General features: G+C 38.5%; 1 protein-coding gene across 2 annotated transcripts in view; it reads left to right on the top strand.

The window, feature by feature from the left end:
• Nucleotides 1-25,838, top strand: part of Spag17 (sperm associated antigen 17) — a 212,105-nt gene that overhangs the window by 12,077 nt on the left and 174,190 nt on the right. For both annotated transcript variants that reach the window (XM_046458329.2, XM_058583589.1), the window contains exons 2-3: nt 17,140-17,280; nt 17,878-17,964. In XM_046458329.2, coding sequence (XP_046314285.1) covers nt 17,140-17,280; nt 17,878-17,964 — 228 coding nt within the window. The remainder of the gene's footprint in view (nt 1-17,139; nt 17,281-17,877; nt 17,965-25,838) is intronic.

Below are 25,838 nucleotides of genomic sequence, written 5' to 3' on the forward strand. Positions count from 1 at the left end.
CAACACAAATTTTAAGCTCCATTTCCATTCAACATTTACATCAACTAGCAATAATAAGTTAATTGAATTTGTTGATTAAGTTGATTTTATTGTTTTATGTCATTTTTATTTTAGAAATAGAAATTATTTATGTTGTAATGATTTTTGCACAATATGAGAACATGCCTCAGATTATGATTTTTTTATCTGCGATCCCTGAAGATTCAGAATATTTACCTCTTTATGACATTTAAGCAATAAGAAATATATTGAAGTTTTGAAGTTGCTTTATTGTGAATTTTCATTTTTAATATTTTAATTTACATTTATGTATACTACTAAGTTCACACACTAGAATTGGATTGCACCATAATTAAAATAAAAGTAAAAAATAAACAAGGCAGAAGCAATACATTGATGATGATGTGTATCTATCTGGTGACCCTTCAGAAGCTAAAAGTATGTAGAAAAAAGATGTATGTTGTAGCTGCCTACCAAGGCACAGCCAAGACTCACAGATGTAATACCAGGAGGTCAGTTGTTGATCATAGCAACATGCTATAATGATCAGTTTGTACAAATGAGATTATGTTAGATTTTGCATTCTTTATTTTACCACTTACCGAAATTACTTTTACAACTTTTACCAACTAGTATGCATTTCAGTTTGATGCTAGCTTAGCACAACCTAAGGGTACTCAGAGACTATCTGTACAACATTCTCTTCTCTCCAGGTATTCTCTACTTGGCCACCTGGGTTGTCCTTCTACAAAAATAATATGATTGTGTCACTACCTGCCTCAGTCTCAAGTCTTGCTGTTATTTACTTTACACTTCACAATCTTCCTAGTACCATCCCTGCCTCTTCAATCCCTTCCCTATTCAGACAAGTAATCTCATTGCACAAAGCTACCAGCAACGCTGTGCTTTGAGACACAGAGGATATCATGCTTGGCATACCATTACTTCCCTGACACCATTTGTTGGTCTTCTTACCACTCTTAAAGTCACAGATCAAATGTACTTAATCCATTAGACTGTCTTTGACTTTCCTTTTCCCATCCTTAATTTGTCATGTTCCCATAGTATTTACAGAGACCCCAGTGATGGTAATTACCATGGTTTATTAGAGTTATCAGTGGGCCTGTCCCCTCACTTGAGTATGAACTTTTCATGGACAAGAGGTGAATGATATGCTCTTTGGGTATCCTGTCTGGAACTTAGAGCCTGGAATATGTTCAGTCAACTTGAATTGGAAGAATGACAACACAAATGTAGTAGTGCTTCAAGTTATTTGTACCCAAATCTCCAATTAAAGTTCTCCAATTAAAGTTCCTCTTTCCCCATAACAAATTTAATGGCTATTTTGTGCATCTTTTCAGCCATTCAGTCCCTTCTTGGGCTTATGCCCAAAACTGAGCACAGCTTTCCCAGTGCAAAGACACTCTGGTTTTTATAGGTAGGTAATGTTTTCTATTTTGCTCTCACTGTTTTCTAACTATGATGAGCAAAAGCCTTTCCATAGAATTATATCACACTTAGCTGATGGTCATGGGGAAGCATTGCATATAGGTACATTTCCTATAATTGATAATAAAAGCCCCCAAACTTAGGACCAGGGCTTAGAATATGTTTTTATCTATGTGTTCACTTATCCTCCCACACTGAATCTCATCTGACAGATCTACTTTCTGAAAAGCTTTGTGACATCCCTTTGCCTTGCTTACCTGTCCCCTTGGCCTCAGGCCGTCATCATCACATTGCTGATGCAGGCAGGTTCAGGAGAAGAAAATGTGTGGCCTGTGAGTCAGGGATGTCTTTTGCTTTCTGTGTCACCTTCATCAAGTTTCCTTGTCATAGTTTTTATTTTTTCCATCTGCAAAATAAAATAATTAGACAAAATGGCAACAAAAAATCTCCCAATTCTGTCCCCTGTACTTTTAATTTTTTTTCTATAGAGTTCGTTTTCATATCTAAGAAGTCCCATTCAAGGATGGTCCCAGATCTCCTCATTCTTATCACTTCTCCATACAGAAAAGGGCCTTTTTAACCTTCCCTTTGCCTTTATGTCAGATCTCTCACTGTAATAAACCTTTCCTTTACTTCCATGGTGACTCAATATTTTTGGCACATAAACTTATGAAAAGCTTTCTAGATGTTTAAGTAAATTCTATTTCCCGACTTTCCCTTGTCTTCAATCCTCACGGTAATTTTTCTTTGTGTTTTTCTTATTCACTTTCTGTGAAATGTGGTTATAATGTGTAGCACAGACAATGGGTGGCACAGACAATAGTACAATTTCTCAGGCAGCGTATATTGAATAGAAATGGAAAGGAAACCTCCCAAATTCTTGGCTAAACTAGTTGAGGTTAGGAATATTGACTTCAACCACCTCTGTCTTCACATTAAATATTTAGGATGCTGAGCAAGGATAAAGACAATTTCATTATTTACATGTGTTATTGTCATTATAAAGACAAAGCATAAAAATATTCTGCTTAATTTGGCATGCATATCTTGCAAATTTGCCACCAACTTCAGAAAATGTTTGTGCAGTAAAGTGATTTATTACAGCCATATTTTAAACCTTTTCTAGGGCAACAAGTATGGATGTGTTACACTACTCTTTGTGATGATGACACTTTTACCCAGAAGAATATATCTTTAAATTGAAATATATGTTTTAAGGAAATTTTTTATTTAGTCCCTTTTGTGTTCAATAATTGAGAACAATCATATCTAGAGACCAAATATTTTGGCTTTGTGAAGCAGAATTTTTGGTGACCTGAAGTCCAGATTGGAACTGGACCTCTTGTTCCCTCCTTGGTACAACCTGCAGAGCAGTTGAGGCAGCCAGCTCATCTTCCATGGCACAGACCATGCAGAGTTGCTTTCACCTCTCAGGGATGGTTCCACTGAATGTTTGCACGTCACTTCTTTGGGACCATCTTTTCCTTTGCTTGGTCTATGTTTTGGCACCATCACCAACCCTTCTCTTATTTTCTAAAAGCCTGTTTTTTTAACCAAAACAAGAATGTTAAAAGTTTCCTCTGTATTTTAAATTTTAGCTACGAGGAAAAGTCTTTAAAAACTCCTAAATTAATGTGCTCAAGTAAAAGTTTTCATCCAAATGAACAAGCAACTGGAAACCAATAGTGTTTGACATAGTGAGCAATTGTATTTGACACAATGTTTTAAATTAATCCAGTAGGAAAGACTGTTTATTTGGCTTGGACTGGAAAAAGAGGGAGTTTGACATGGTTTCATTAAGTAATTAAATTCAATTGAAAAACATGATTTCCTTCCATGTTAAGCTAATGTCCTATGCACTTCTTGGAGTATACAGAAAAGAGGGCTGGATTAGTGGGAAAAAAAATTCCTGTCATCCAGGACCTTACAATACAGACACCAGTGGTTCTAAAAGTGTAATCCTTGACGCTTCCAGCATCACTTGGAAACTTTTAAGAAATGCAGATTATCAGGCCTCATCCTTGACTTATTGAATCAGAAACTGAGGGTGAAACTCAGTGATTTCTGCTTTAACAAGCATGCACTTTAAAATTTCAGGCATACATTAACATAGAGATGCCAGTGTAAATGCCATATTACTGGTATAGAGAGAGTACTGACAATGAATTTCACTGGCAGGCAGTGGACACTATTGGGCTGGTATGTTCTGGGAAAAAGTCACAAATTAATCAGGAAGTTCAGCTGGGAGGAGGACAGCAGGCTGAATGAAAGGACCAGGCTGAGCAAAACAGGAGAGGTGAGAAAACACGTGACATGTTGGAGATACTGCAATCAACAATTAACTAGACATTCATAAGATGATTTAGTCACATCCACCTTCAAAATAGTGTTCACATTTATGTGAGGAAATAGAGGCTTAAGAACTTAAAGAAAGCAGTTTTCCTGATAGCTATGAGAGTGTAGAAAACTAATGGAAATATTATGTTAAAATGTTAGGAAAAGAACATATAGGGTTTTAAATCTCAGTCTCTGGAGTTTGGAATCTATCTTATCCTATTAGAATCTAAGAGGTAGAAAATTAAGATGCTTTCTGTAAAAAAAAAAGAGAATGAATGATAAATTAAATGTCTTAGAAAAATTAATAGGTTGGAGGTAGAGAAGTCAGAAGCTTGTATAGTCCCTGAAAAAAAAATTATCTTCAATAGTCCTAAGTCAAGAAAGTTATGAGTTGAAGTACGAGAATAGTCACGAGATTAAAAAGAAAGAAACAGATTCAAAAAAGTCTCAGAAAACAACTGTGACTTCTTACCCAAGAGGAGAATGGGAAAGGACTAGAAGTTGTGATAACTGAGAGAAATGGAAAATTTTAGAAACTGGTGAAGTTAGTAGCCATCGTTTTTACTGTTTATGATCAGGGAGGTTTTGTTTGTTTCATTATGTTTTTAGGGTATGGAGAGAAATAAAGAGTTTAGTTTTAGACGTGCTGAGTTTAAGATGATGGTAGAACATCAAAGTAGAAATGTTGAACAGAAGGTCAAAAATGTGTATTTTATCTCACAGACTGAGGTTGGAAACACAGATGTGAGAACTGTCAGAGGAGAGAGCTAGTGGACCTCAAGGGAGTAGCTAAAACATCCAGTAAGGAGTGTGTACCAAGAGAAGAAGGTTTAGAATGGAATTCTCTGAGATACCTAAAATGTCCTTGCTTGTGGAACAGAAGAAGAGAAAGTGCCTAGTCTAAGCCAGCAAAGGAGCAGTCAAAGGAGTAAAAGACAAAAGGAGAAGAGGATGGTGTCATGGAAGTCAGGTCAGGGAGAAGTTCATGAAATGGGTGTTCAAATCTCCCACCTGTGGACACCAACAGAGAATAGGAAGACAGCTGTATGTGGTAATGAGAAAATCATCAGATCTCAAAGGATACAATTTCAAAGGAGGTGTGTGGGGTTGCTGGTTGTGAGGAAAAAAAGTAGAAGCAATGAATTGGGTGTCAACCTACTTTATATACAAACAGATATGAAAAATTGTGGTATATGTGTGTAATAAGAATTGTAATACAAAAAAAGTACATGTATAAAGACATGAATTGGCGTGAACATATTTTATATACAAAGATAGGAAAATTGAGCTCTATATGTGTAATAAGAATTGTAATGCATTCTGCTGTCATGTATTTAAAAAAATAAAATCAATTAAATTTTAAAAAAAGAATATGGGCTTTAAGAACCTTGTGGTTTATCTGGATTGAGAGCTTCAGGTATAGGCCCCCTGTTTGGTGGAATCTGACTAAGAAGAATAGATCAAAAGGGAAATGGTAGTAGGGAGACTAGGATTAGGAAAAATTGCTCAGTAGATATGTGTGAAATAGGGTAAATGGGAAAGAGGAAGGGATTGAAATATGCAGAGGGAGAAATGGAAGAAACAGAAGGAATAAAGTCATAGAGGAGGTTATGTGCCCTAGTACAAACAGGAGGGCCTGTATTAGCTTCCTCAGCCTAAGAAAAAGAAACAAGTTCTTTAGACTGATGAAGAATAGATGGAGACAAAAATGTGAAAAGGGTAGGAAACCTTGGCACCAAACCCTTGCTGTGCCCCAGAGGCAGGCCAAAGCATGGCCACTGTGTAGACAGAAGGTGGACAAGCAGGGACATGATTGCCCATGAGGCTTTTCCTGACATGCGTAGAGAGAGGGGGGCCTCGGATGTTGCTTATCACCCTACATTAAAATTCTTCACACATCTGTGTCCCCCTGTAAGATTGTGGGCCTTTGGAGAGCACAGACTATTTTCCAGTGCTTTTTTTAAATGCAGAAAAGCCACAAAGAATAATATAACAAGCATGTGTGTGCCTTCACAAAAATAAAAAAAAAAAAATTCTTTCCTATTTTTTTGAAATAAACACTAAGAATAAAAAATGGGAACACTTGGTTCTCATCACCCTTCTCTGTTCTATTGCTTTCTCTTCCTTCCCAGAAGCAAGAACTAACAAAATTTAATACATGTCCTCTCAGCCCATGTATTTATTTATCTATGTCCATGATACTGTATGATTTTACTAATAATTAATATTTTCTATGAGGGTGTCAGTCACATGTATTGCCCTAGAAATGGAGGCTGTGAAGAAGATGACTGAGAACAAAAATGGTTCCATCTCGTATCAACTAACTCTGAAAATTTTTTTATTTAACATAATATCTTGAGGTCTGTCCAAGTTGAAATATACATGTTTAGTTTGTTTTGCTTCATTGCTGTTATGTTATTCATCCTTCATTTCAAGGACAGCAGATGTAGCATAGATGCCCACATAGTAAGTATTATTAGTGAAAACATTAGGATTAACAATATAATGAAATAAACACTATATACATTGCTTATATGGTTATATATGTGATATATAACTAGTTGTAAAGTGCTTTTACATATAACTTATTTTCAGCCTTCTTTGTCTATTTCTTCCCTGCCCCAGGGTGATAAAGTTAGTGATTATGCCTTTTCAGTGTCTGTAACTCCTCAGTATTAGTTGAATGAATGAATGACTCTCTGCGTTAAGTAGTATTAGTTTACTAAGGTCCAGGTCATCAGTATTTAAAAAGTTTTTCCAAGACCATGTGGTTGGAATCAGAACTAGCATTCAAGTTTTCTGATACTAAATCCAATGCTCTTTTCATTTTACCATTGAAAGAGCTATTGTAAGAACTCTATTAGGGAATCAATAGGAGAGGAATAATTATTATGAGTTACTACCCTGATGTATCCAATAAATAGACTCCATGTACCTGTGTAATTGGAGAAAATTAAGAACCATAACCAGATCTGGGGCTTGAAATTCATCATAATCATCAACAGGCTCTATTTTGTCACATGGTCCTTAAATGAGGCTTGCCTTGTACAGGCAATGTGAGTTATGAGGGCTGCAGGATTACGTGAGGGGGGAATGAGCAGGAAGCAGTTTCACTCGGTGGAACTACTCTTGCCAAGGTCACAGGAGAGCTTCTCTCCTCCTTTGGCTTCAGCCATACCTTGCCTCCCAGCTCTCCTCCATCTCTCCTTATCTGTCTCCTAGGAAGTCTTCCTTGAATAGGTGACAGTTGAGTGGCACTCTGAAAAAGTTAACAAGAATTCTAGGCAGAAAGATCCCAGGAACTACTTCAGATGCTGACCTTACTCCCAAACACCTTTCCAAAAGGCCATCCCACCAAGACTGATCCGTCTTGAATAGTACATTCACCCTCCACCTGTCTACTTGGAGTCTTACCCCATTTCTTGTTCAGAAACAGGTCTGCCTCTTGTTTTCTTTGAACAACTCCTGGATCCTGAGCAGCTGGTGGAGTAAGGATAGATGCATGGCACAGCCCTGGAGAGCAGCACATGCTAACTTCCTTGATAAAAGCCAGCTAGGACAACAGACGAGGAGAAGCGAAGCATGGTTTACTCACTTTCAAACTCCTGTTACATTTAGTTTGTTATTTTAAACACATTTAACCAGATGAATAAATGCCTGTTGAGATGAACCTCAATTCATTTTTGTTGAATTGAGACAGGAAACAGATTCCTTGACACTCTTCCTGCCTGAGATGCATTCTCCTGAGATACAGCTCCCGGGAAATTGTTGAGAGATCCCATCATTCCCCATTACCAGGATAAAACTCAGCTCTCTAGAAGATCTGGCACTGCCCCTGGATCATCTTTGTATGCCCCCTCCCTTTTTTTCTTTCACATCACAATTTGGAGACCATATTTTTAAATCTAAACATCATGTAGTCAAAGCAAAGGATTTTTGTCCTGTTCCCAGGTTTAGAGAAAATACAAGGATTGTAACTCTGTTGATGAAATGCTGTCGTTTATTGGGCATTTCACCAAATATGAGGCCAATAGGATAAAGTTTATAACCAGGACAGTTTGTACCCTTGTGTTATTCAGAAGCAACCTTGGGTTTACTTAAGAAAGACCCAGAAACTAAACTCTATCAGTGGCCTTGTAATAAATGAATGATAAATGAGGGTATTTGCATTGATTGCAAGAAAAAGAGCTTTTCATAAATCAAACGCAACAGCTACCTGGCATGAATGGGTTAGTAGAAAGAGTGTTGGTTGATTATTTTGTTATTTAGCCTTGGTGGCCAGGCAAAACAAGTTCATGGAATACACCACAATGGTTAGAGGATTCATTATATTTACGTTAGATGAAGAAAGGTGGGGAAACAAAGGGATATGGTAGGGTAAGTAATCAGCTAATACTGGGTCTTGGAAATCCATCTTAATATTTAATGTGAAAGATAGTGACTCACATTGAAGGAACTTGAGGCAAGTCAAAGAAAGTTTCAAGTCTGAGAAAGAAGTTGATGAAAGGTTATAGCTTTTAATATACGATGATGAAAAGAGATCTCCTTTCTTTGGGGAGAGCCCCTGATTCCAGTTTTACATTTGTGGAGCAATTAGCAGGACTCCTCTTGGCTTTTCTTGGTCTCCTCTCTTAGAAGAATGTCTCTGATATGTAATATTTGTTTGAAAACCCAAAGAAGCTTGTTTCCTTTTGAGGTTTGCCTTACTTTTTATGTTCTGAAGTTCATTTTGGACCTCAGATTTTGCTCCAAGCAATAAAACTGGTTGGATCATACTAACATAATGGAGCTGTAATTTTAGCCAACTGTTGGGGGTGGGGAGATAGTTAAGGTGTGTAGTGGTTTCTGTGGTTTCTCTGTGGAGTAGAATTCCCTGCAAAGCTTTTCCATGTGGTGTTTTAATAGCTGTCTTAAAACTTTCTGATGCATGGAGCAAAACTGAATTAGGCTCATGTGCTAGATTGGTGGGATGGGCCAAGGACTCTCTGAAAAATGAAAGAAAAACAACTAAACAGCATAAGCCAGAAGCTACAGTGTCCAAAGATCCAAGAGACATATCTAGATTCAAAATTTCAGAAGCAATCACCTCTTTTAACCTACTTTTGCAGAACTTTATGTGGGAAATTAGAATACTTCCCTTGCATATATCAACATTTTACTTTCCATGGTACTTTACAATTGACAATATGATCCTAGGTATATTTGTATATTTAGAAGATTGCCCACAACAATCTTCTAAAAATTGTAATTTTAGATCCTTTTTTAAAAAATAAGAATAAAGAGCTACAATGATAAGTCCAAGTTCATTTGGCTAAGACATCACAGAGGCAGAATTTGACACCACTTCAGAGATGTACATTTTTACGCCAGATCATCAATAATTTTAATTAATGATAACATTTAATACTTATGAAAACAAAGAAAATCAGCCAGATGGAATCTACACACATAGTAAAGCTGTTTCTAGACTACTGGGTATCACCAATGGAATATCAGACACATACAATGTTGTCTAACATCAAAGGAGTGAGCTTTCTCTAATTCAAATGACTGGTGATTGAGAGGCATGATTCCTTCCAAAGTATTGAGAGTGGCTGATAAAATGCCACACGCTCCGTCAGCCTTCCCATATTAAACATGTGTAAAAATTCTCTTTAGTGTGTGGTTTGGGCTGCTAAGTTCAAGAAACATTTATTGAATGGTACTATGTTCCAGACACATGGGTGAAGTAGAAGATTGTCCAGATGTCTGATTCTAAGAGAACCTTTTCCACCAGCCCAGTCCACTGTCAGAAATACCACTATTAGCCCAACACTCCTTAAACTGGTCCAGGAGTTCTTAGGATTCTTTTTTGAAAATGCAGGTAGCCTGAAGAGGAAAAAAATACTTTAAAATGGCCCTAGGCACTAAAGCCTGAAGGTATATGTACTTATTTAATTAGCAAATCAACTATTAAGACTTGAGTTGAATAACTGGTACACAGGCAAATTTGATTCTACTCAGAAGAAAGTGATGGTGGATTCTGGAAAGGTTTGTAAGGAGCTCTGGAGAACTAGAATAGAGTTGCAGGTGAGGAAGCCTTATTTGTCTTATTTGCAGAGAGAGATGTACCAAGGCTCTCTATTAAAAATAAACTTCATATCATTTTCCTGTATTCTTATTTTAAGAACTAGCCCTGTGTGACATCTGTGTTTTAGATCTAGATCCACAGAGTTAGCCAGGTTGATATTTACAATTCCAATAGTAAAACACAGATCCATTTTTGGATACGTTATGCTCATAAACAGATCCACATCTCTACTGAAAATTAGTTTGCGGTTGTTCTCCCCCGTCTCTTTTTTTGTTGCCCCAGAGCTTACCATCTCCTTAGCCAGTGTAGAAAAATGCACCTCAGTGCCTTTTCATCTGACTCTGATTGCTATTTTGTTTTATTTCAGTTGGTCTGGTGGTTGTTATGAATGGTTATCATGGATGGGTTAATGTCTCTGAGAGACTTGCATGTGACACAAAATGACTGAAAGTTATCTCCTGCCACACTTTCACATTCTTCCCCATAACTCAAAAAAAAAAAAAAAAAAAACCTGCATACTTTGAGAATTTTAATTTGGGGAGAGCCCCTGATTCCAGTTTTACATTTGTGGAGCAATTAGCAGGACTCCTCTTGGCTTTTCTTGGTCTCCTCTCTTAGAAGAATGTCTCTGATATATAATATTTGTTTGAAAACCCAAAGAAGCTTGTTTCCTTTTGAGATTTGCCTTACTTTTTATGTTCTGAATGAATTATGTGGTCATGATTTTGGTCCTCTCCTCCAAGGACATAAGATATTTTAGGAGCTTGTCAGTTAACAAGTTTATAATTATCAAAGAAAATTATTTTACAAACTGAGAGTCATTCAAATTATTTTTCAATTATTCAAAGTATTTGCTTTTTTAAGAGAGAGAAAGAGAGAGAGAATTTTTTAATATTTATTTTTCAGTTTTCGGTGGACACAACATCTTTATTTTATTTTTATGTGGTGCTGAGGATTGAACCCAGAGCCCTGCGCATGCCAAGCGAGAGAGCTACCGCTTGAGCCACATCCCCAGCCCCAGTATTTGCTTTTTTAATGGCACAATTGTTGATATTCTATTTGATATTTTTTTCTTGGTTCACCATAAGTTCTCTACACTTGAAGCAATGTGTATGGAATAACTGTGTTTATTCTAATGACTAATAAGAGCAGAATCCGCCTCTACACACACACACACACACACACACACACACACACTACTGCCAAATAATACCCTTGATGTCAGCTCTGATTATTGCTAGGTGCTGTGCTCAGAAGGACTTCCAAAGGGTCATAGCAGTGTGCAAGAATCTTGTCACCCACAGGTAGGGGATGCCTGGGGACCTTTCATACCACATGGCCTCTGTGTGCAGATACCTGAGTGGAAATATAGAGGAATGATCCAGAGGAAAGAAGAGCCCTGGAGTGGATTGCCCCTGCTCCTCTCAGAGTAGCCTTTCTGTACTCATCTTGTCACCTGCTTTTCATAGAGCCCATCTGGAAGGATAATGCTTAAGCCTGAGCTATCACTGAAGCAACATCAGCAGACCTTAACCAACAATCCACAACCACACAGCAACAACCACACAGCACCCTGATGCAGAGTTGTATTAGCGGGGATGTGTGTGCAGCAGATGAAGAGAGCTCCTCTGCCCTCCTCAGTATTTTCTCAGAGAACTTTACATATGAGCCCTACTCTACTTCCTGTTCACTACTGTGCACCAAAAGTCCTGGCTTTGTCAATCAAAAGTCTCCAAGTCAACCTTAAATCTACAGCTCTCCCTGGGCTGGTGCTGGGAAAGGGTTAAGAACCTGTTTCCAGGTAAATGCTGTGATTTGCAGCATTTGACATCCCTTTGTTTTAACTACTCCCTCCATGTGTGGCAGGCCATGTCTCTGAGGCAGCCTCACAGAACAGGGTTAGGAAGAGCTGTGGGCGGTTGATGCCAGCACAGTCTGGATGAAAGTCGGAAGACTGGGGAGGCATGGGCCATGGGCAGTATGAGGACTGGAGCCCTTTCCCAGAGTCTGCACCTAGACAAGTCAGACTGTGTGCTCCTTCATTCTTTGTCCCTCCTCTCGCCCTAATATTCTTTCATTGTGAATTAAGCTCATAAGAATTTCCAAGACACCTTGAAAGAGAAAGGAATCACAGAGCGGGTAGCCTGTTGGTAGTAGGTAAGGGAAAGGGAAGAGAGCAGGCCATCAGGGACCATTTGGCTGGGAGATGGGAGAGAAAGGCAGAAAGAGGGAAAGAGAAGGGAGGAGTGGTTCTGTAGAGAAGGTTGATAATGAGTCTTAGGCTTTCCCCCTCCTATCTGAAGGAGCTGCTCTCTCCCCTCTCATCTGGCTGCTTGTCTAAGTCACTCCCGGGGAAACTTATCTTCCAAAGGAATGGCTCCAGTGCCCAGTCCCCCAAGTCCTTGTCACTAACCCTGGTGTGAATCCCATTAGATCAGGTACAGTGTGTTCTCCTGCTAAGAAACCTCAGGGTTATGAACTATAGCAACTTCCTGACATGCTCCATTCCAGTGCCTTATGATTCTGAGGGCCAAATCCTCAGTGTCCAAGTTTACTCTGTGGCTTTAAAATACCAATCAATAGAACTGTACATAGGGAGCCCTACTCTACTTCCTGTTCACTACTGTGTACCACAAGGTGCCAAAGTATATAAAACATAATTTTTTACCTAAAGAGTTTGTAATCTAGTTGAAAAATATAACAGTCACATGAACCAATTCCTAAATAAGGATGACTTATTTAACAGTATAATGATGATACATCAAACTAATTTTCATGATGAATTCTGAGGAGCACACCATCAGAGACGAGCCTATAATAATAAGTACTTGTTTAGTGGAGAGTTAGGTAAGTGTGAACCTGATTGTTTACAGTGGTCTTGTTTATTACATGACAACAAGTGCCCATTATTTAGCCTATATATATTCAACTTAGCCTGCAGTTAGAATCCCTTTTTAACAAATACAGTTGTAGCAGTCAGTTCTATGTAATAAAAATATTTCTTCTGCTGGCCAAAAGCCCACACTAACACTCATTTGCTGATGGAGATCCAAGACTCCTTTTGAAAGAAAAACGCAGTATGAGAAAGACATTCACAAGTCCCCATCCATTTGGCAATAAATCTAATTAACAAAAAGGTCATCCTTTCAGTGGAGTATTGACATAAAGGACAGGCTTGCATATCTGTACAGTGTTAAGCAGCTTTTAATAAAACCTAACTTTTAAAACTGCGCCTTGATTTTATTTGAGGCTTTTACACAGCCTTCTCTAATACAGGTGCTCCTCAGACCTTAATCAGCCCTGAGTGGAGGCCTGTGGGGAATTCTCGGGCATCAGGGCCTCCTGTGCTAGCAAAGGCAGCAGAAGGGAGCTTGGGCTGCTGGCATTGTCTTTCCCTAGATCAGCAGATTACTTGTGCTACCAGAAGGAAGAGATCACAATGCCATTATCCAAAAGCAGCATTTCACTTTTTTTTGAAAAGGTTTTTTTTTGTAATTATATTAGAATCCTGGAATGCCTAATTAAAATCTAGAGAATATGTATGACATGAAAGAAAAATAGTTCAAAATCTCCCCAATGTCTCTGAGACAGGAGACTTGTGTGAGCGGGTCAGGTTCTCTGCATTTACAGAATACTTTCTTGCCTTAGGAGACTACTATGTAAGTGTTTGGGTTAAGACGCCCTCCTGCCAGGCTTCAAATTAGGTGAGACTGGTAAAGTAAATAAAAGGTAATGGATTGTGTCCATACATGACTTCATTCCATCCTTTGAATGACTTTATCAATAACTGCCAGGGGCAAGACTCAGCAATAATCATGTAGAATATATGCCTCCAGGTGATAGAGAACTTGTTTTATTTCCTAAGGTGTTTGAGTGTACCAGACTAAAACCCTCTCCCTCTACCATGCGATACACCCAGTGCAGTTGTTTTTTAATGACTTTTTTCCTTCTCTCCGTGCATGCTCATTACACCTAAACTCCTTCAACTTGTCTCACACAAATTCACCCACAGATAGGAGCACTGTTGTACTTACACATGTCTTTAATGGGGTTACACACCTTACACTTTCATTTCTCTTCCCAATGGTCAATACTTATTTTCTCTACACTAAATTCTCTTCCTTCCCCATGAACTTAAATTTAAGGACTCCGTTTAACTGCATATTGGAATGCTGTGGGTAGAGGGGTGTTTTTAACAGTGTTTTACCAAATCTAACTTATTTATTTATTTTTTCTAAACAGTTTCCTATTTCTACAACTGCTGCCAGTTGGTAGAAATTTGGAACCTACGGTCACCCTAGGATATCAAGAGAAAGATTCCAAAATTATATTTGGGGAGCATAATTATTTACCAGTTCTTCCCCATTTGACATGGGAAATGGCTTGTTTTTCATTCTTCCACCCTGGTGCATTTCCTTGCATCCGGCTGCCCCCTGCTGTGGCATGCAGTGTGTGCATCCTGCTCTCCAGGCATTCTTGGTTTGATTATTACTGTCTGAGTGCTCCAGTTCATGCTTACCTAGGTGGCAATGTGATTAGAAATCAAACCGCAGCTCTGACAAACTCTTCCATGAGTCCTATTTTGCCTAATGGATTCAATTTCTGGAGCAGACACTTTTTGGTCAACAGAATACAGATAGGAAATTGGGCCCCACGGGACTCTTCAGAACCTTTTAAATAGACAGATTGACCTGAAACCCCTTCAGGACCCTTTAAATGGACACATGTGGCCTGGATCCCTAGGGGGTCTCAGAGAGAGTTCTGAATAATTCTGGACCTATTCTAGCAGAGGCAAGCTGTTTCAAGGTGACTTTGGGGATCCCACAAGTTTCATTATAGCACCATGAATTGGAGGAACAATCTCATGTTAAGGTGCAGCTGGGGCAAAAGAAACAAGATCACTGGGCTGAGAGAGAGAGAAACTTGGGAAATTTCTTTAACCTCTGAACTTTTGTAAAACTATCATTTTTTTTTAAGTAACCATATGATGATTTAATAATTAAGTGCTTCATCATTTTAAAGGCTCTACACACTAACTTGTAAAGGAAATGTTCATCTATCAGTAACATGGGATAGATGGCAATATGTGTGAAGTAGTTTGTCAGATCCGATCTAAGGATCCTGGAAAGCCATTCTGAGCCCAACAGCTTGCTCCCAAAACTCTACTGAAATGATCACAAAGCTGTAAGCCACGTAGTCTCCAAGAGGTTCTGCCAAAATGACCTTGAGCAAGTTGTTTTACTTCCTCAGACCTCTGTTTTTCTGTCTATAAAGTGTTAGTGCACCTACTCAGTGGGGTTACTTAGAAAGTCAATGAGATAACATATGCCTGGCACATGGCAGAGTCACAATAATTGTTAGCTCCTTCTTCCTTCCCTCCTCCTCCTCCTCCCTGCTTTTTTTCTTTTTCTTTCTGTCTGCAATGGTCAACACCTGCCTTTGATGCCAGATAGTTTCAGATAGGTAGTGATGGACTACAATGTCTTCTTTCTGAATTGTCTCCAAAAGGGCTGAGAGGCAGCCTCTTCTTGTCACTATCCACTTTCAAATATTGGCAAGGAAACTTGCAGCAGGAACTGGGATGAAGGCATAGAGGTAGTCGTTAAAATCTTCAGTGTCGGAAAATGTAACTGCCAAGAATATTGAGGCATTGCCTTCCAAGGACCCATGTGTACTTTACTGTGAGAAAGACAGAGGTTTTTCTCCTTCAATGAAGACTATAGAAGCAGATTTAGGAAGGGAGCAGATGAGAGGTAAGAAAACCATGCCATGCAGGAAAGGGCATTTGTGATGATAGATTTTTTTTCTAAATAATGCATTATAAATAGCATACTTACTTTCTAGAACCAGAACATTAAAAAAAAAAAAACAGCTGCTTGATCATCCATCCTATGGCAAATTAACAGACAAAAAGAATGTTCTGAACTCAATAAACTCAGAGTCAAAACACCTCCCTTCACACACCCATGCATACATAGCCATGCTTTGTAAGTAAAGTATACATTTTGTGCTTCTACATGTGGTTATGTTTTGGTGATATCATTGAAAACTGGATGGGTCTTGTTAGGTAGTAAGTTTCCATGAAAAAAATAAGAAGCATTTAAGGACAGCCACTATTTGGTGGTAAGAAAGAATGTGCACGAAGTCTTTCCTCCCACCTATACTCTCGTTCTGTCATCAACCTGATTATGAACTGGACAGAAACCAGAGAGAACCACACAAAATTAGACATTTCACTAAATTTGTGTGACCTTTTCAAATCTTCTTAGACATTGTTTTGGCATCCACCAAGAGTAGGTTTTACTCTGTTTAAATCTGATCTCTAGAGAGGAGCAAGAGGAAAGCTTAGACCCTGCCCTCATCCAAACCTTTCATTTGTTCTAGGGGGGGAAGCTAAGGCCCAGAGGGACCACAAGGCTAGAGTGCCCTCCCTTATTGTTAGTTCTCTTTTCTGAAGTCTCTGTCATGTGCAGTGTGTTCCATCTCCCCTTAAGATTGCTGGTATTCAAAAGCATGACAGGCCTTCCAGCACCACACAGTGGGTAATTCATTGAACTCTGTTCTTAATCTACCAGGGAATTGCTTCCCAACAGAAATTAAAATTATAATAACCAGGGAAAAAAAAGAAATTGCTGAATGACATCATTGTCTTTTGTAACTTTTTAAAAATGATTTGACACAAAATTTCACATCCAAGTATAATATTTTAGCCTTTTTCCTCCAGTTAGAAAGAACCCCTTTGTGAATTAACAAAAATATTCTTGTGTTACATTAGAAGAAAAAGATGGGCTCCGCTTCTCATTTGGCAACTCACTATTATCCAACATTTAACAATTGCTTTTGGAGCTCCTTCTATATTGCTAACACTATTTAGAATCTTCAGGGTACCAGGTTATAAAACCCATTCCTGCTTCTCTGACTACATCTCTCTGAGACAAAGAAATGAACTATTGATTTCCAATACCACATTATTCTTGGGCAGCATGCTAGTTAAAATGTCATTTTTTAGAAATAAAATGATCTTCCTTAAGTAATAAAAAAATAAATAAAAATTAAAAGTTTCTCCAGAAAACTGGTTTCAAATCAAAGTCACATGAAATTTGGCCCAATACTGCCCCCTTGTGACTACTTTGGTCAAAGACCCACATACACCTCAAGGTCAACCCAGTCTTTTAAGGTAAAGAGTTACAGAAAAAAATATCCCGTTTCACAGCAGAAGCCTTTAACACAAAATCACCCAGTCATGAACATTGAGCATCGAATTCTGTCTGATTTTGTAACAGAGTGACTGGAAGGCCTCCATTGCCTTTGTGGTTGGGAACCAGATCGAGGATGATCTTCTCCTTGAAGCCCTCACCTTGGCTGTGCAAGCCCCTCAGCGCAGACTCTTCAGCATGGCGTCCTGGCATGACATCCTCCAGCAGGTACCCCCTCGTCCCTTCCCACCACGACACGCCTCAGAGACTTTTTACTTGAAATAAGGGCTAAAATCATAAAATCAATGAACCGATCATATGCTTGCACTATTCTGTACATTTGGGTGGATCACTTTAAATAAACATATAGTTAGAATAAATTTGAAGCATTTGATCAGGAAGAAGTAATTTCCATTCATTAAGGCCAGCCACTCAACACATTCATTTGGCAAAGATTTCGGAGGCCATTTCAGGCACCATGTTAGGTTCTGTGAGGAATTATTCAATAAAAGGTTCAGTAATAACCAAAGACTAAATAAAGTTCCTAGAAAGTCCATGACTTACTGGCAAGTGAAGCCAGGCAACAGAGAGTATAGCTGTCAGAGGTCAGAGGAGGTTGACCACAGAGAAGATCTGTCAGGTGGCACTTGCCCATGCAATTACTAAAAACTTATTTGGGTGGCTGCAAACTTCCCAGGTAATTAAGGGCCCCTCCTTCTTACAAGGTTCTCCAACTGCTCAAGTCACCCCAAGGTTTGAAAGTTGTTGCATGTATCTCAGTATTCTCTGAGTCTTTCTTTTTAAGTAAATTTAAATCTCTTGCAGATCAATGAAATAAATGAACTTGTTGGAACCATACCATCTAAAAAGGCAAAAAAGCCTATAGTGAGTAATCTTCCATTATATTATGAGGTAAGTTAAAGTGTGTTTTGAAGAGAGTTCTCTAATTTTCAGAAAATGAGAATTGAAGTAAAGATATGATAGCAACCCTTTTTTCATTCATTTTGTCTTTTGAAAGTCAACTCCTGTTCCTAATTGAAGATGTCCATTCCTGATAGTCACATAGACAAAACAATCTGCCTCCTTTTAAGCAAAATTCTTCTTAGGAATAAAATTGTCCCAGATTGTTTATGCCATCGCTGTGTCCAATTTAAAAACATACAAGTTAGAAACTGTTATATACAAAATTGTTGATTCACACTTTTTCAGGATGATTACTAAGTAGGTGATAGTATCAAAGGGAGTCATTATAAATGCAATTCTAAGTGTTGGTTTCACAAAAGAAACAAGAGTTTCCTGTGTAAGACAGAGCCATGGCTGAAACAGTTTCCCATCAGCGTGTGCACATTTTACATCCAACTTTAATCAATGTGAAAATTGTGATACTCGTCAAGTTGAAAAAATCCACCCATTTCTAGCAGCTACTCAATTCAAAAGTCTGGCTTGTGCACAGTGCTCAGAATTCATGCTCAGTATGAGATTTTCTCTTCCCCTGCCTTGTTGACATCTATCTTATAGCTTACAAGAAACTATAAAAATCCAGTGATTGATTGGAATATCACAATTTGTCAAACACTGTTTTATGGTTCTGTGGGCCTAAAACAAAGATTATTTTGGATCTTTCTGAGACCAATTTGTTTGCACTTTATCCTGTTGATGACTAATAAAGTTTTTATGTCTTTCAGCTCTGGGATGATTCTGTAATGAGCTCTTTAGTATTGCTTGAGCACTCTCTGAGTTTATCCAAGTGTCACTATATTTACTCACAATTGATGGTACTGTGAATTCTATGGCATTAACTCTTGCTAAATTGCTCCCATTCCCATGGGAAACACTCTCTTGGCTGTAGGAGTCAAATAGCATGCCTTCTATCTTTTGTTACGATGTTCTAAATGTGTGTGCTTCAGTTGAAACCTTGTGTGATACCTGGGTTTAAAATATTGGGATATTTCTTCTGAAGTGGCCATAGACATTCATATCCAATTCTTGGGCCTGGGATCAATTAGTCCCCCAAAGAATTCTTTCTTCTTCAAAGATGCTCAGTGAAAAATCAGAGATGATAACAGGCCAGTTTTGACGTTTAATATGGATGGGCATTTTGACTTGGATGTGGGATAGCACAATGCTACAAATCCAGAGTCAAGTTAGAGAATCATTCCTCCCCAATATGTGCTGGGACTCTTGGTTGCATATTCTTCACTCAGGGGAGGTCCCTCTCACATCTGGCTCTCCCACACTCTTCCAGTGGAGCATTTGGGCAATAAGCCTCCCACACCCTCTCACATACCCTTTTCTGAATGGTTCCAGAAGGAAAGGGAAGGGAGGGTGGAGCCCCATAGAGATTGGAACTTGGGTGTACCAGATATTCCTTAACATCAATCGCTGGAGCAAAAATGATAAAGAACAAAAAATAAACACAGGCTCCTGCTCAGAACCAGCCGAGAACAGACTAGACAACTAGGGAAGAGGGCATATTCCCAGCCTCAGTCCCTCCACACTCAGGACCTTTCCAAGAACTCAGTTGCCTGGTACCTCACCCCAGGTAAGCTGAAAAGCCACTGGTGATGCCCACAAAGTACCAGGGTTGTCATGAATGGTGGCCATGCAAGAGCTCCAGAAGGCAAAATCTTTTAGAGCATCTGGGCTTTCAAGCCATGCACACAGCCTGCTTTCTGTTTACAGTCGTGCATGTGTGTGTCCCAATGTGATACCTGACACAGGTAAACTCCTCGGAAATCTATTTAGGGCATCTTGCTCCTAAAGGAAACTCCTCAATGGAGGGAGAACAGATTCTCTAACAGAATTGCTTGATACATGGAAATTCATGGAGTCCTGTTTCCTTTTAGACCTCCAGCTTTGCGGGGGGCAGGGGGCAGAGGGGACTTCAAAATATCATAAAGGCAATGCACTTAAATGCTTATAATTACTTCTGCTTGCAGGACACTCTCATTGGCCTTAATTCAGAGCCTAGTTGTTCTTACTTTAAACACAATTAACCAATTTGGCTTCCAGGCCTCCTAGCCTGCGGTTGATTAGGAGCCGCCAATTAAAGTGAGATTTCACCACAGTTTGGTTTATCCATGAGTAGTAAAATAATGTCAGAACCATATTACACATTTCCATCGAGGACTCGAAATGTCTGGGCTAGCAAAGACCACATTCCTGAGTGATTTGCTCAAGGTTTCATTTGGATGGTTTGGTGTTGTGTACACACAGCCTCATTTGAGATTGTGTAATTTCCCCTGAAACCTTAGAATTTCATCTAGCCATGATATTGTATATATGAGAGAGTCTCTATTTATAAACCATCGTTCTTTGAAGAACCTGCTCGGATTCGTGCTGATGGAATTCCAGAGACTCCCCTACAGCTCATTCATTCACTCACCTTCCCTTTTTGAAGCCCGTGTTTTTCTCTAGCAGGAACTACTCTGAGCACTCAGGTAGGAATGGGAAGAGAATATTCTCCTTTGTATGTATTCTCAGAAGTGCCAGCTATTACTTTATTGTTATTATTCAATAATATGAATGAGGAGGATCCCACACTGGCATTTAAGCACCATTTCCAACACACATGTCCTCGCCAAGGATGTGAGCACATGTAAAAATGGATGTACAGACACTGCCTGCATTATGTATTAGCCAGTTTTACCAACTATTAGCAAGTAATGCTTTCCCCTGCACTGTCTATTCAATAGAGAGAGAAAAGAACATGCATATCACAGACTCTAACCTTGAGAAGCTATATGTACATAATCCTATCACATAGTAGGTGTCCAATAAATATTTGTTAAATGAGTGAATAATGCATTGTAAAATAGGGAAGTCCTTGAGGGACAGGTAAAGTGTTATGTTAGAAATTGAAAGTACTTGGACTTAACCATGGTTAAACACATAGTCTCAAGTTTTTCCACTTTACCATAAACCCGGTTCTCCTTCATCTCTCTCAAAGCATTTCACTTTAACACCTACATGTAGGGGAGGATATGCTAAGAAAAGGGAGCAGACCAAGCAAAGCCAGGGGAATGGAAGAAGACTGAATGAACATGTACAGATCCTGTAGTTCCAAGGTACAATATGCACTAAATGGGAAAGATAAATCCTGTACATATTTTAATTATAACTTGAAAACCCTAAAGTGGGAAATCTATAAGAAAACATTTCAAACACTGGAAAAAGTGCATGCTTTAAATTCCTGGCTGAACTTTACTTGCTAAATATGCACAAATATTTTTTTTATGGCCCACATGGAGAAACTGACCTGCTCATTTACAGATATACTGATTTACGACCATAATTTAAAAGGAAACTTTTAACAGTCATTCAAAACCAATTGAAACGTCCTGATGAAAGAGGTTGTGTACCATAAATCCAAAGATTCTCCCTCATGTGACTAAATCTGATACATAGTTCATGAGCACTATAAGATAGGTGTGCAAATTTCAGACTTGACATTGTGACTTTGATAAATTAGAAAGAAAAGGCTACCCGTGGGGCAGTTGTTTGTTTCTCCAATGAATCTGAAATAGGAGCCACCAGTCCTAAATGTTTGGGGTTCCACTCCATGTTTCCCTTCATTTCATGGTAGTGATCACCACTCCTCCCTACCTGGATCTGAGCTTCCATCCACATGCAGGCTGAGGTTTATATTCCTGTCATTGACATACTTAGAAAAGACAAATTACGTCCCTGAATAAACAAAAAAATTAGAAAACTATTGAAAACAAAATTGTCCATAAAGAATACAAAGAAGTTTTCATGCCCTAGTTCATGGTTAACTTTTTTCAAAACAGTCAATTTTCAAAGTTTTTCTACAATAAAGGACTTGGCCAATTCTAAAGTTCATGTGATATGAGACATTTTTGCAAATACAAATGATTATTAATTTTCTTATTTATTCATATCAGTATAAAATAGGAACTTATATCTCAACAAATAGGTCCACTGGGAGATCATTAAATATGGAAAGATTTTTCTGTTCTTACGTTTAAAAATAATAGACCAAATGCTTTTTTAAAAGAGGTACAATACAAATGTGATGTCTTCAAATCTGATTCGTTTCATCACATTTTTAAGACACCTCGCTAGTGTATTGGATTAGTATGCTCAGATGTATCAGTTCCATTTTGAGGGTTCCTATTTCCTGGATGTGTAGATATATTTTTTCCAGTCTTTCCCAGCATGTATTTATAATAATTCATAAGTAAAAGCACAGATTTAATTGTAATCTAGCTTGATGCTCTTTTCCAGATTCCTAACGTGAAACTCATTTCTTACATGGTACCTCAAATTAACAGTCTATTCAATAAAATTGTAAGCCCTTAAAATTTGAGGGGGTGGCCCTTGTCAAAATGAAAAATGGAAAACTCATGCTTCAGAGATAGGAACAAATAATATGTGAAAACATTTAAGAGGTTTGAAGTTATTAAAATGGCAGATCTACTGGGAATAGAAAGAGCAGTATGTCATGGAAGAAACGAAGGAGCGGGGAGGCAGGAAGCATTCCCTGGCCTTTTCAATCCTACGTTTTAAAACAAAACAAAAAAATTCTGGGAGAATTGGAAGGTAGCCAACCTAATGCCGTTATTTCATAGAGCTTAGGGACACACCAGGAAATTACAGGCCAGTTAGTTTAACTTCACTTGTAGGGAAAGTATTAAAAACTGCTGCAGGAGATCAAGTAAAAGGATGCTTAGAAAAGCACAGCTTGATTAAGGCAAGCCTGGCCAACGTGGTTTTCGGAAAGGGAAGGTCATGTCTTAGGAACTTGTTGAAATTCTTTGAAGCTATTATGGCCAGTAGAGTCTTCAAAGCACATGGCCAAGTCCAGAACCTGCGTATCTTTTCCGTCGCACATCAGTCCTTCAGGGATGCCTGCAGAATGTGGCCTGCACCAGGGGCTTCAGCACTCCAGGTTTGGAAACCACTATCAAAATAGCAGAAAATAACCTCTGATGGAACATTTTTCAAGCTGGAACCAATTAATACAACCTGATGTTTATAAATGAAAAATAATGAGACTTGGAACAAAATTTAGGAATATTGGGCTGTAACAAAGAAGTACTACTCTGGGACTATAAAAACAACCTAAGAGTTATTTTGCCAGAATCTGGACTGCGGAGGTCTTTCTCACCCAAAGAAGGGAAGACAGGAGAAATAGCAGTGCTAGAAACTGTTACACAGTAAAAGGTTATAAAGAGTTGCAACTAAATTAATTCTGTCGAGCTGGGGAAAAGAGCAGTGGAGTGTGCGAACAACTGAGCCTCCATATTCTGGAGGAGGCCAGAGCAGCCCAGCAGAGAAAGCCACGTTCAGAGAGGGCAGAAGGTCAGGACGCCATTGCTTTAGGAATGGGCTCCCAGGGTGTAAATATGTTTGCTTCTCAGATGGGTAACTTGGAGCTCTGTTTTCAAAGAAAAGCACAACTCAAGCAAAAGCTTTGGGGGGTGAAGGGCTGGGAATCCTGACCATGCCCTGGGGCTCAAGCTGCTGACCAAGCCCACTGTGGCAAACAGCCTGAAGTCCAGGAGCAAGGAAGTGCAGGGGGGGGGGGGGGGGGGTTGTATGGAATCCTATGCTAAGGAGCCTGGGATTAAACAGTGACCCGTGAGGTCTGGGTCATTGGCTGGGAAGCTTGAACAGTGGGAAAAGCAGGAATCAAGTCAAGAATTCCAGACATGGGTTAAGTGGTGGACCAACCACAAGAATAAAGCAAGGTTCATCCCATGAACCACAGCTTCTCCTCTAGGTCTTGTCCTTCTGTTCTACCCGTTGCACCCACCATGATCAGAGGGCATGCTGGGGAAGGAGTTAGAAACACCGCATCATTTTATTCTTGAAGTCAAGATTGTCAATAATCCATGTTTATATACAGTGATGATGATAGTTACCATTTATTGAAAATAAGTCTTGTATTCTGGATGCTTTATGTATATCAGCTAACCTGGCCTTGTTCTCAGCCTGCTGGGAGGTAACTTAGAAATGATGGAACTGGAACTCAGACAGGTTAAAAAAAAAAAACAAAAAAACAACAACTTGTGGACTCAGAGTCTCTGTTCCTTCTACTTGCATAACACACAAGTTTGAAGATAAATACTTTAAATTCTGGAAGTGTTTGTCGTGGTTTAACATGTCTTAAAAACAAGCTACTGTTAATTAAACAGAATTAAGCTTTAAATCTCTCGTTGATTCTGGGATGTGTTTATTACTTTTCTCTTTGTAAAGTCAGGATAAATTATAGTTCTACCTTACAATGCAGTAGCAATGATCAAATGAGATAGACAGTAAATATAAAATTCTTAGTACCTGGCATAGAGTAAGTGCCCAATAATGCTGGCTGTTATTTGCACTTTGTAAAAACATTCTCTTCTTGGTCACAGTGACTACTGGAGTTTTGACTTGAGGGAGCATAAAAATACTAGAAACAATAGATGAGCAATCTTTAAAATTTTTGTTATGGTGAAAAATGCATAACACAAAGTTTTCCATCTTGACCATGTCCAAGTGGTGTTAAATAGATTCACTTTGTTGTAAAACCAGTCTCTACAATGTTCTCATCTTGCAAAACAGAAATTCTATATTCAGTAAATAGTACCTCCCCATTTCTTCTACCCTGCACCCAGCCCTGGTGACCCCCATTCCACTCCACTTTCTTTTTCTATGAATTGATAACTCTAGGTACTTCATGTAAGTGGAATCATACAGAATCATCTTCTTATTACTGATTTATTTCACTTAGCTTTGTGTCATCAAGGTTCATCTATGGTGTAGCATGTGTCTGAATTCCTTTCCTTTTTAATTCTGAAGAATAGTTTATTGTATCCACGTTTTGTTTATCCATTCATCCACTGATGAAAATTCAGGTTGTTTCTTCCTCTTTGCTATGAACAGAGTGTGCAAATTATGAGCAGGTTTTCCATTAAGTAGAGTATAATTAGCTAGCATCTAATTAACTTGGTAAGGGGAAAAGAAAGGTGAAGGAGTGATCAAAGAGTATTTGCACTGTTCTGTTACACTAGTTTTCATGGACCCTGTGGAGAATGATATACACTCTTCTTTGTTATGTCACCTAAAGGGTAAATATGACTGAACACCCTAAGGTATAAGCAGCATTTTTTCACCCTTGAGCATTTCATACTCACTTTCTCCTTGAATTTTCTTTCATTGCTGGGGAGCAAACCCAGGACCTTGCACATGCTGGACAGGCTCTCTACCAGTGAGCTGCATCCCCAGCCCTCTCATTAAATCTTCATATGAATATTATCTCCATCGTGTGAATGGAGAAATGGAAACCCAGGAAATGTAAATGATTTGTTCACTGTCACCAGTGAAATCTGTGTCAATTCTCCTAATAGCCCAGGGCTTGCTCTGGGCTATTAGGATAGGGCAGGTCTCATTCATTAAAAAGTTCTTGCTCATTAAATTTATTTCCCACAAGATAATTTTAGGTATTTTTTGGATAAAAATTTTATTTCATTAAAATACGTTAATTTTAACATGCATCAGAAGTAAAATTAACTAATTTGCAACTTCCCTAATTCTGTAGCTTGGAATAGGAATACATTATTTTTTAATATTTGTTTTGGAATCAACTTAGACATAAATATTAGGTTCATAACATAGGGAGTACACAGCTTTGGCTAAAACCATCACATGACAAAGACTAAAGTTTTAAAAATGTTGAATTTTATGCATCCCACAAATATTTGATGATCTTTAAATACAAAAAGATATGGTTGGATTTATTCCTAATTTATATGAGTAAAACATATAATTCTAAGTCCTCCCAG

This window comes from Marmota monax, unplaced genomic scaffold (genome assembly GCF_021218885.2).
Source record: "Marmota monax isolate L192 unplaced genomic scaffold, Marmota_monax_Labrador192_F-V1.1 WCK01_AAM20220418_F8-fsc00087, whole genome shotgun sequence".
In the NCBI taxonomy this organism is placed as follows: domain Eukaryota; kingdom Metazoa; phylum Chordata; class Mammalia; order Rodentia; family Sciuridae; genus Marmota; species Marmota monax.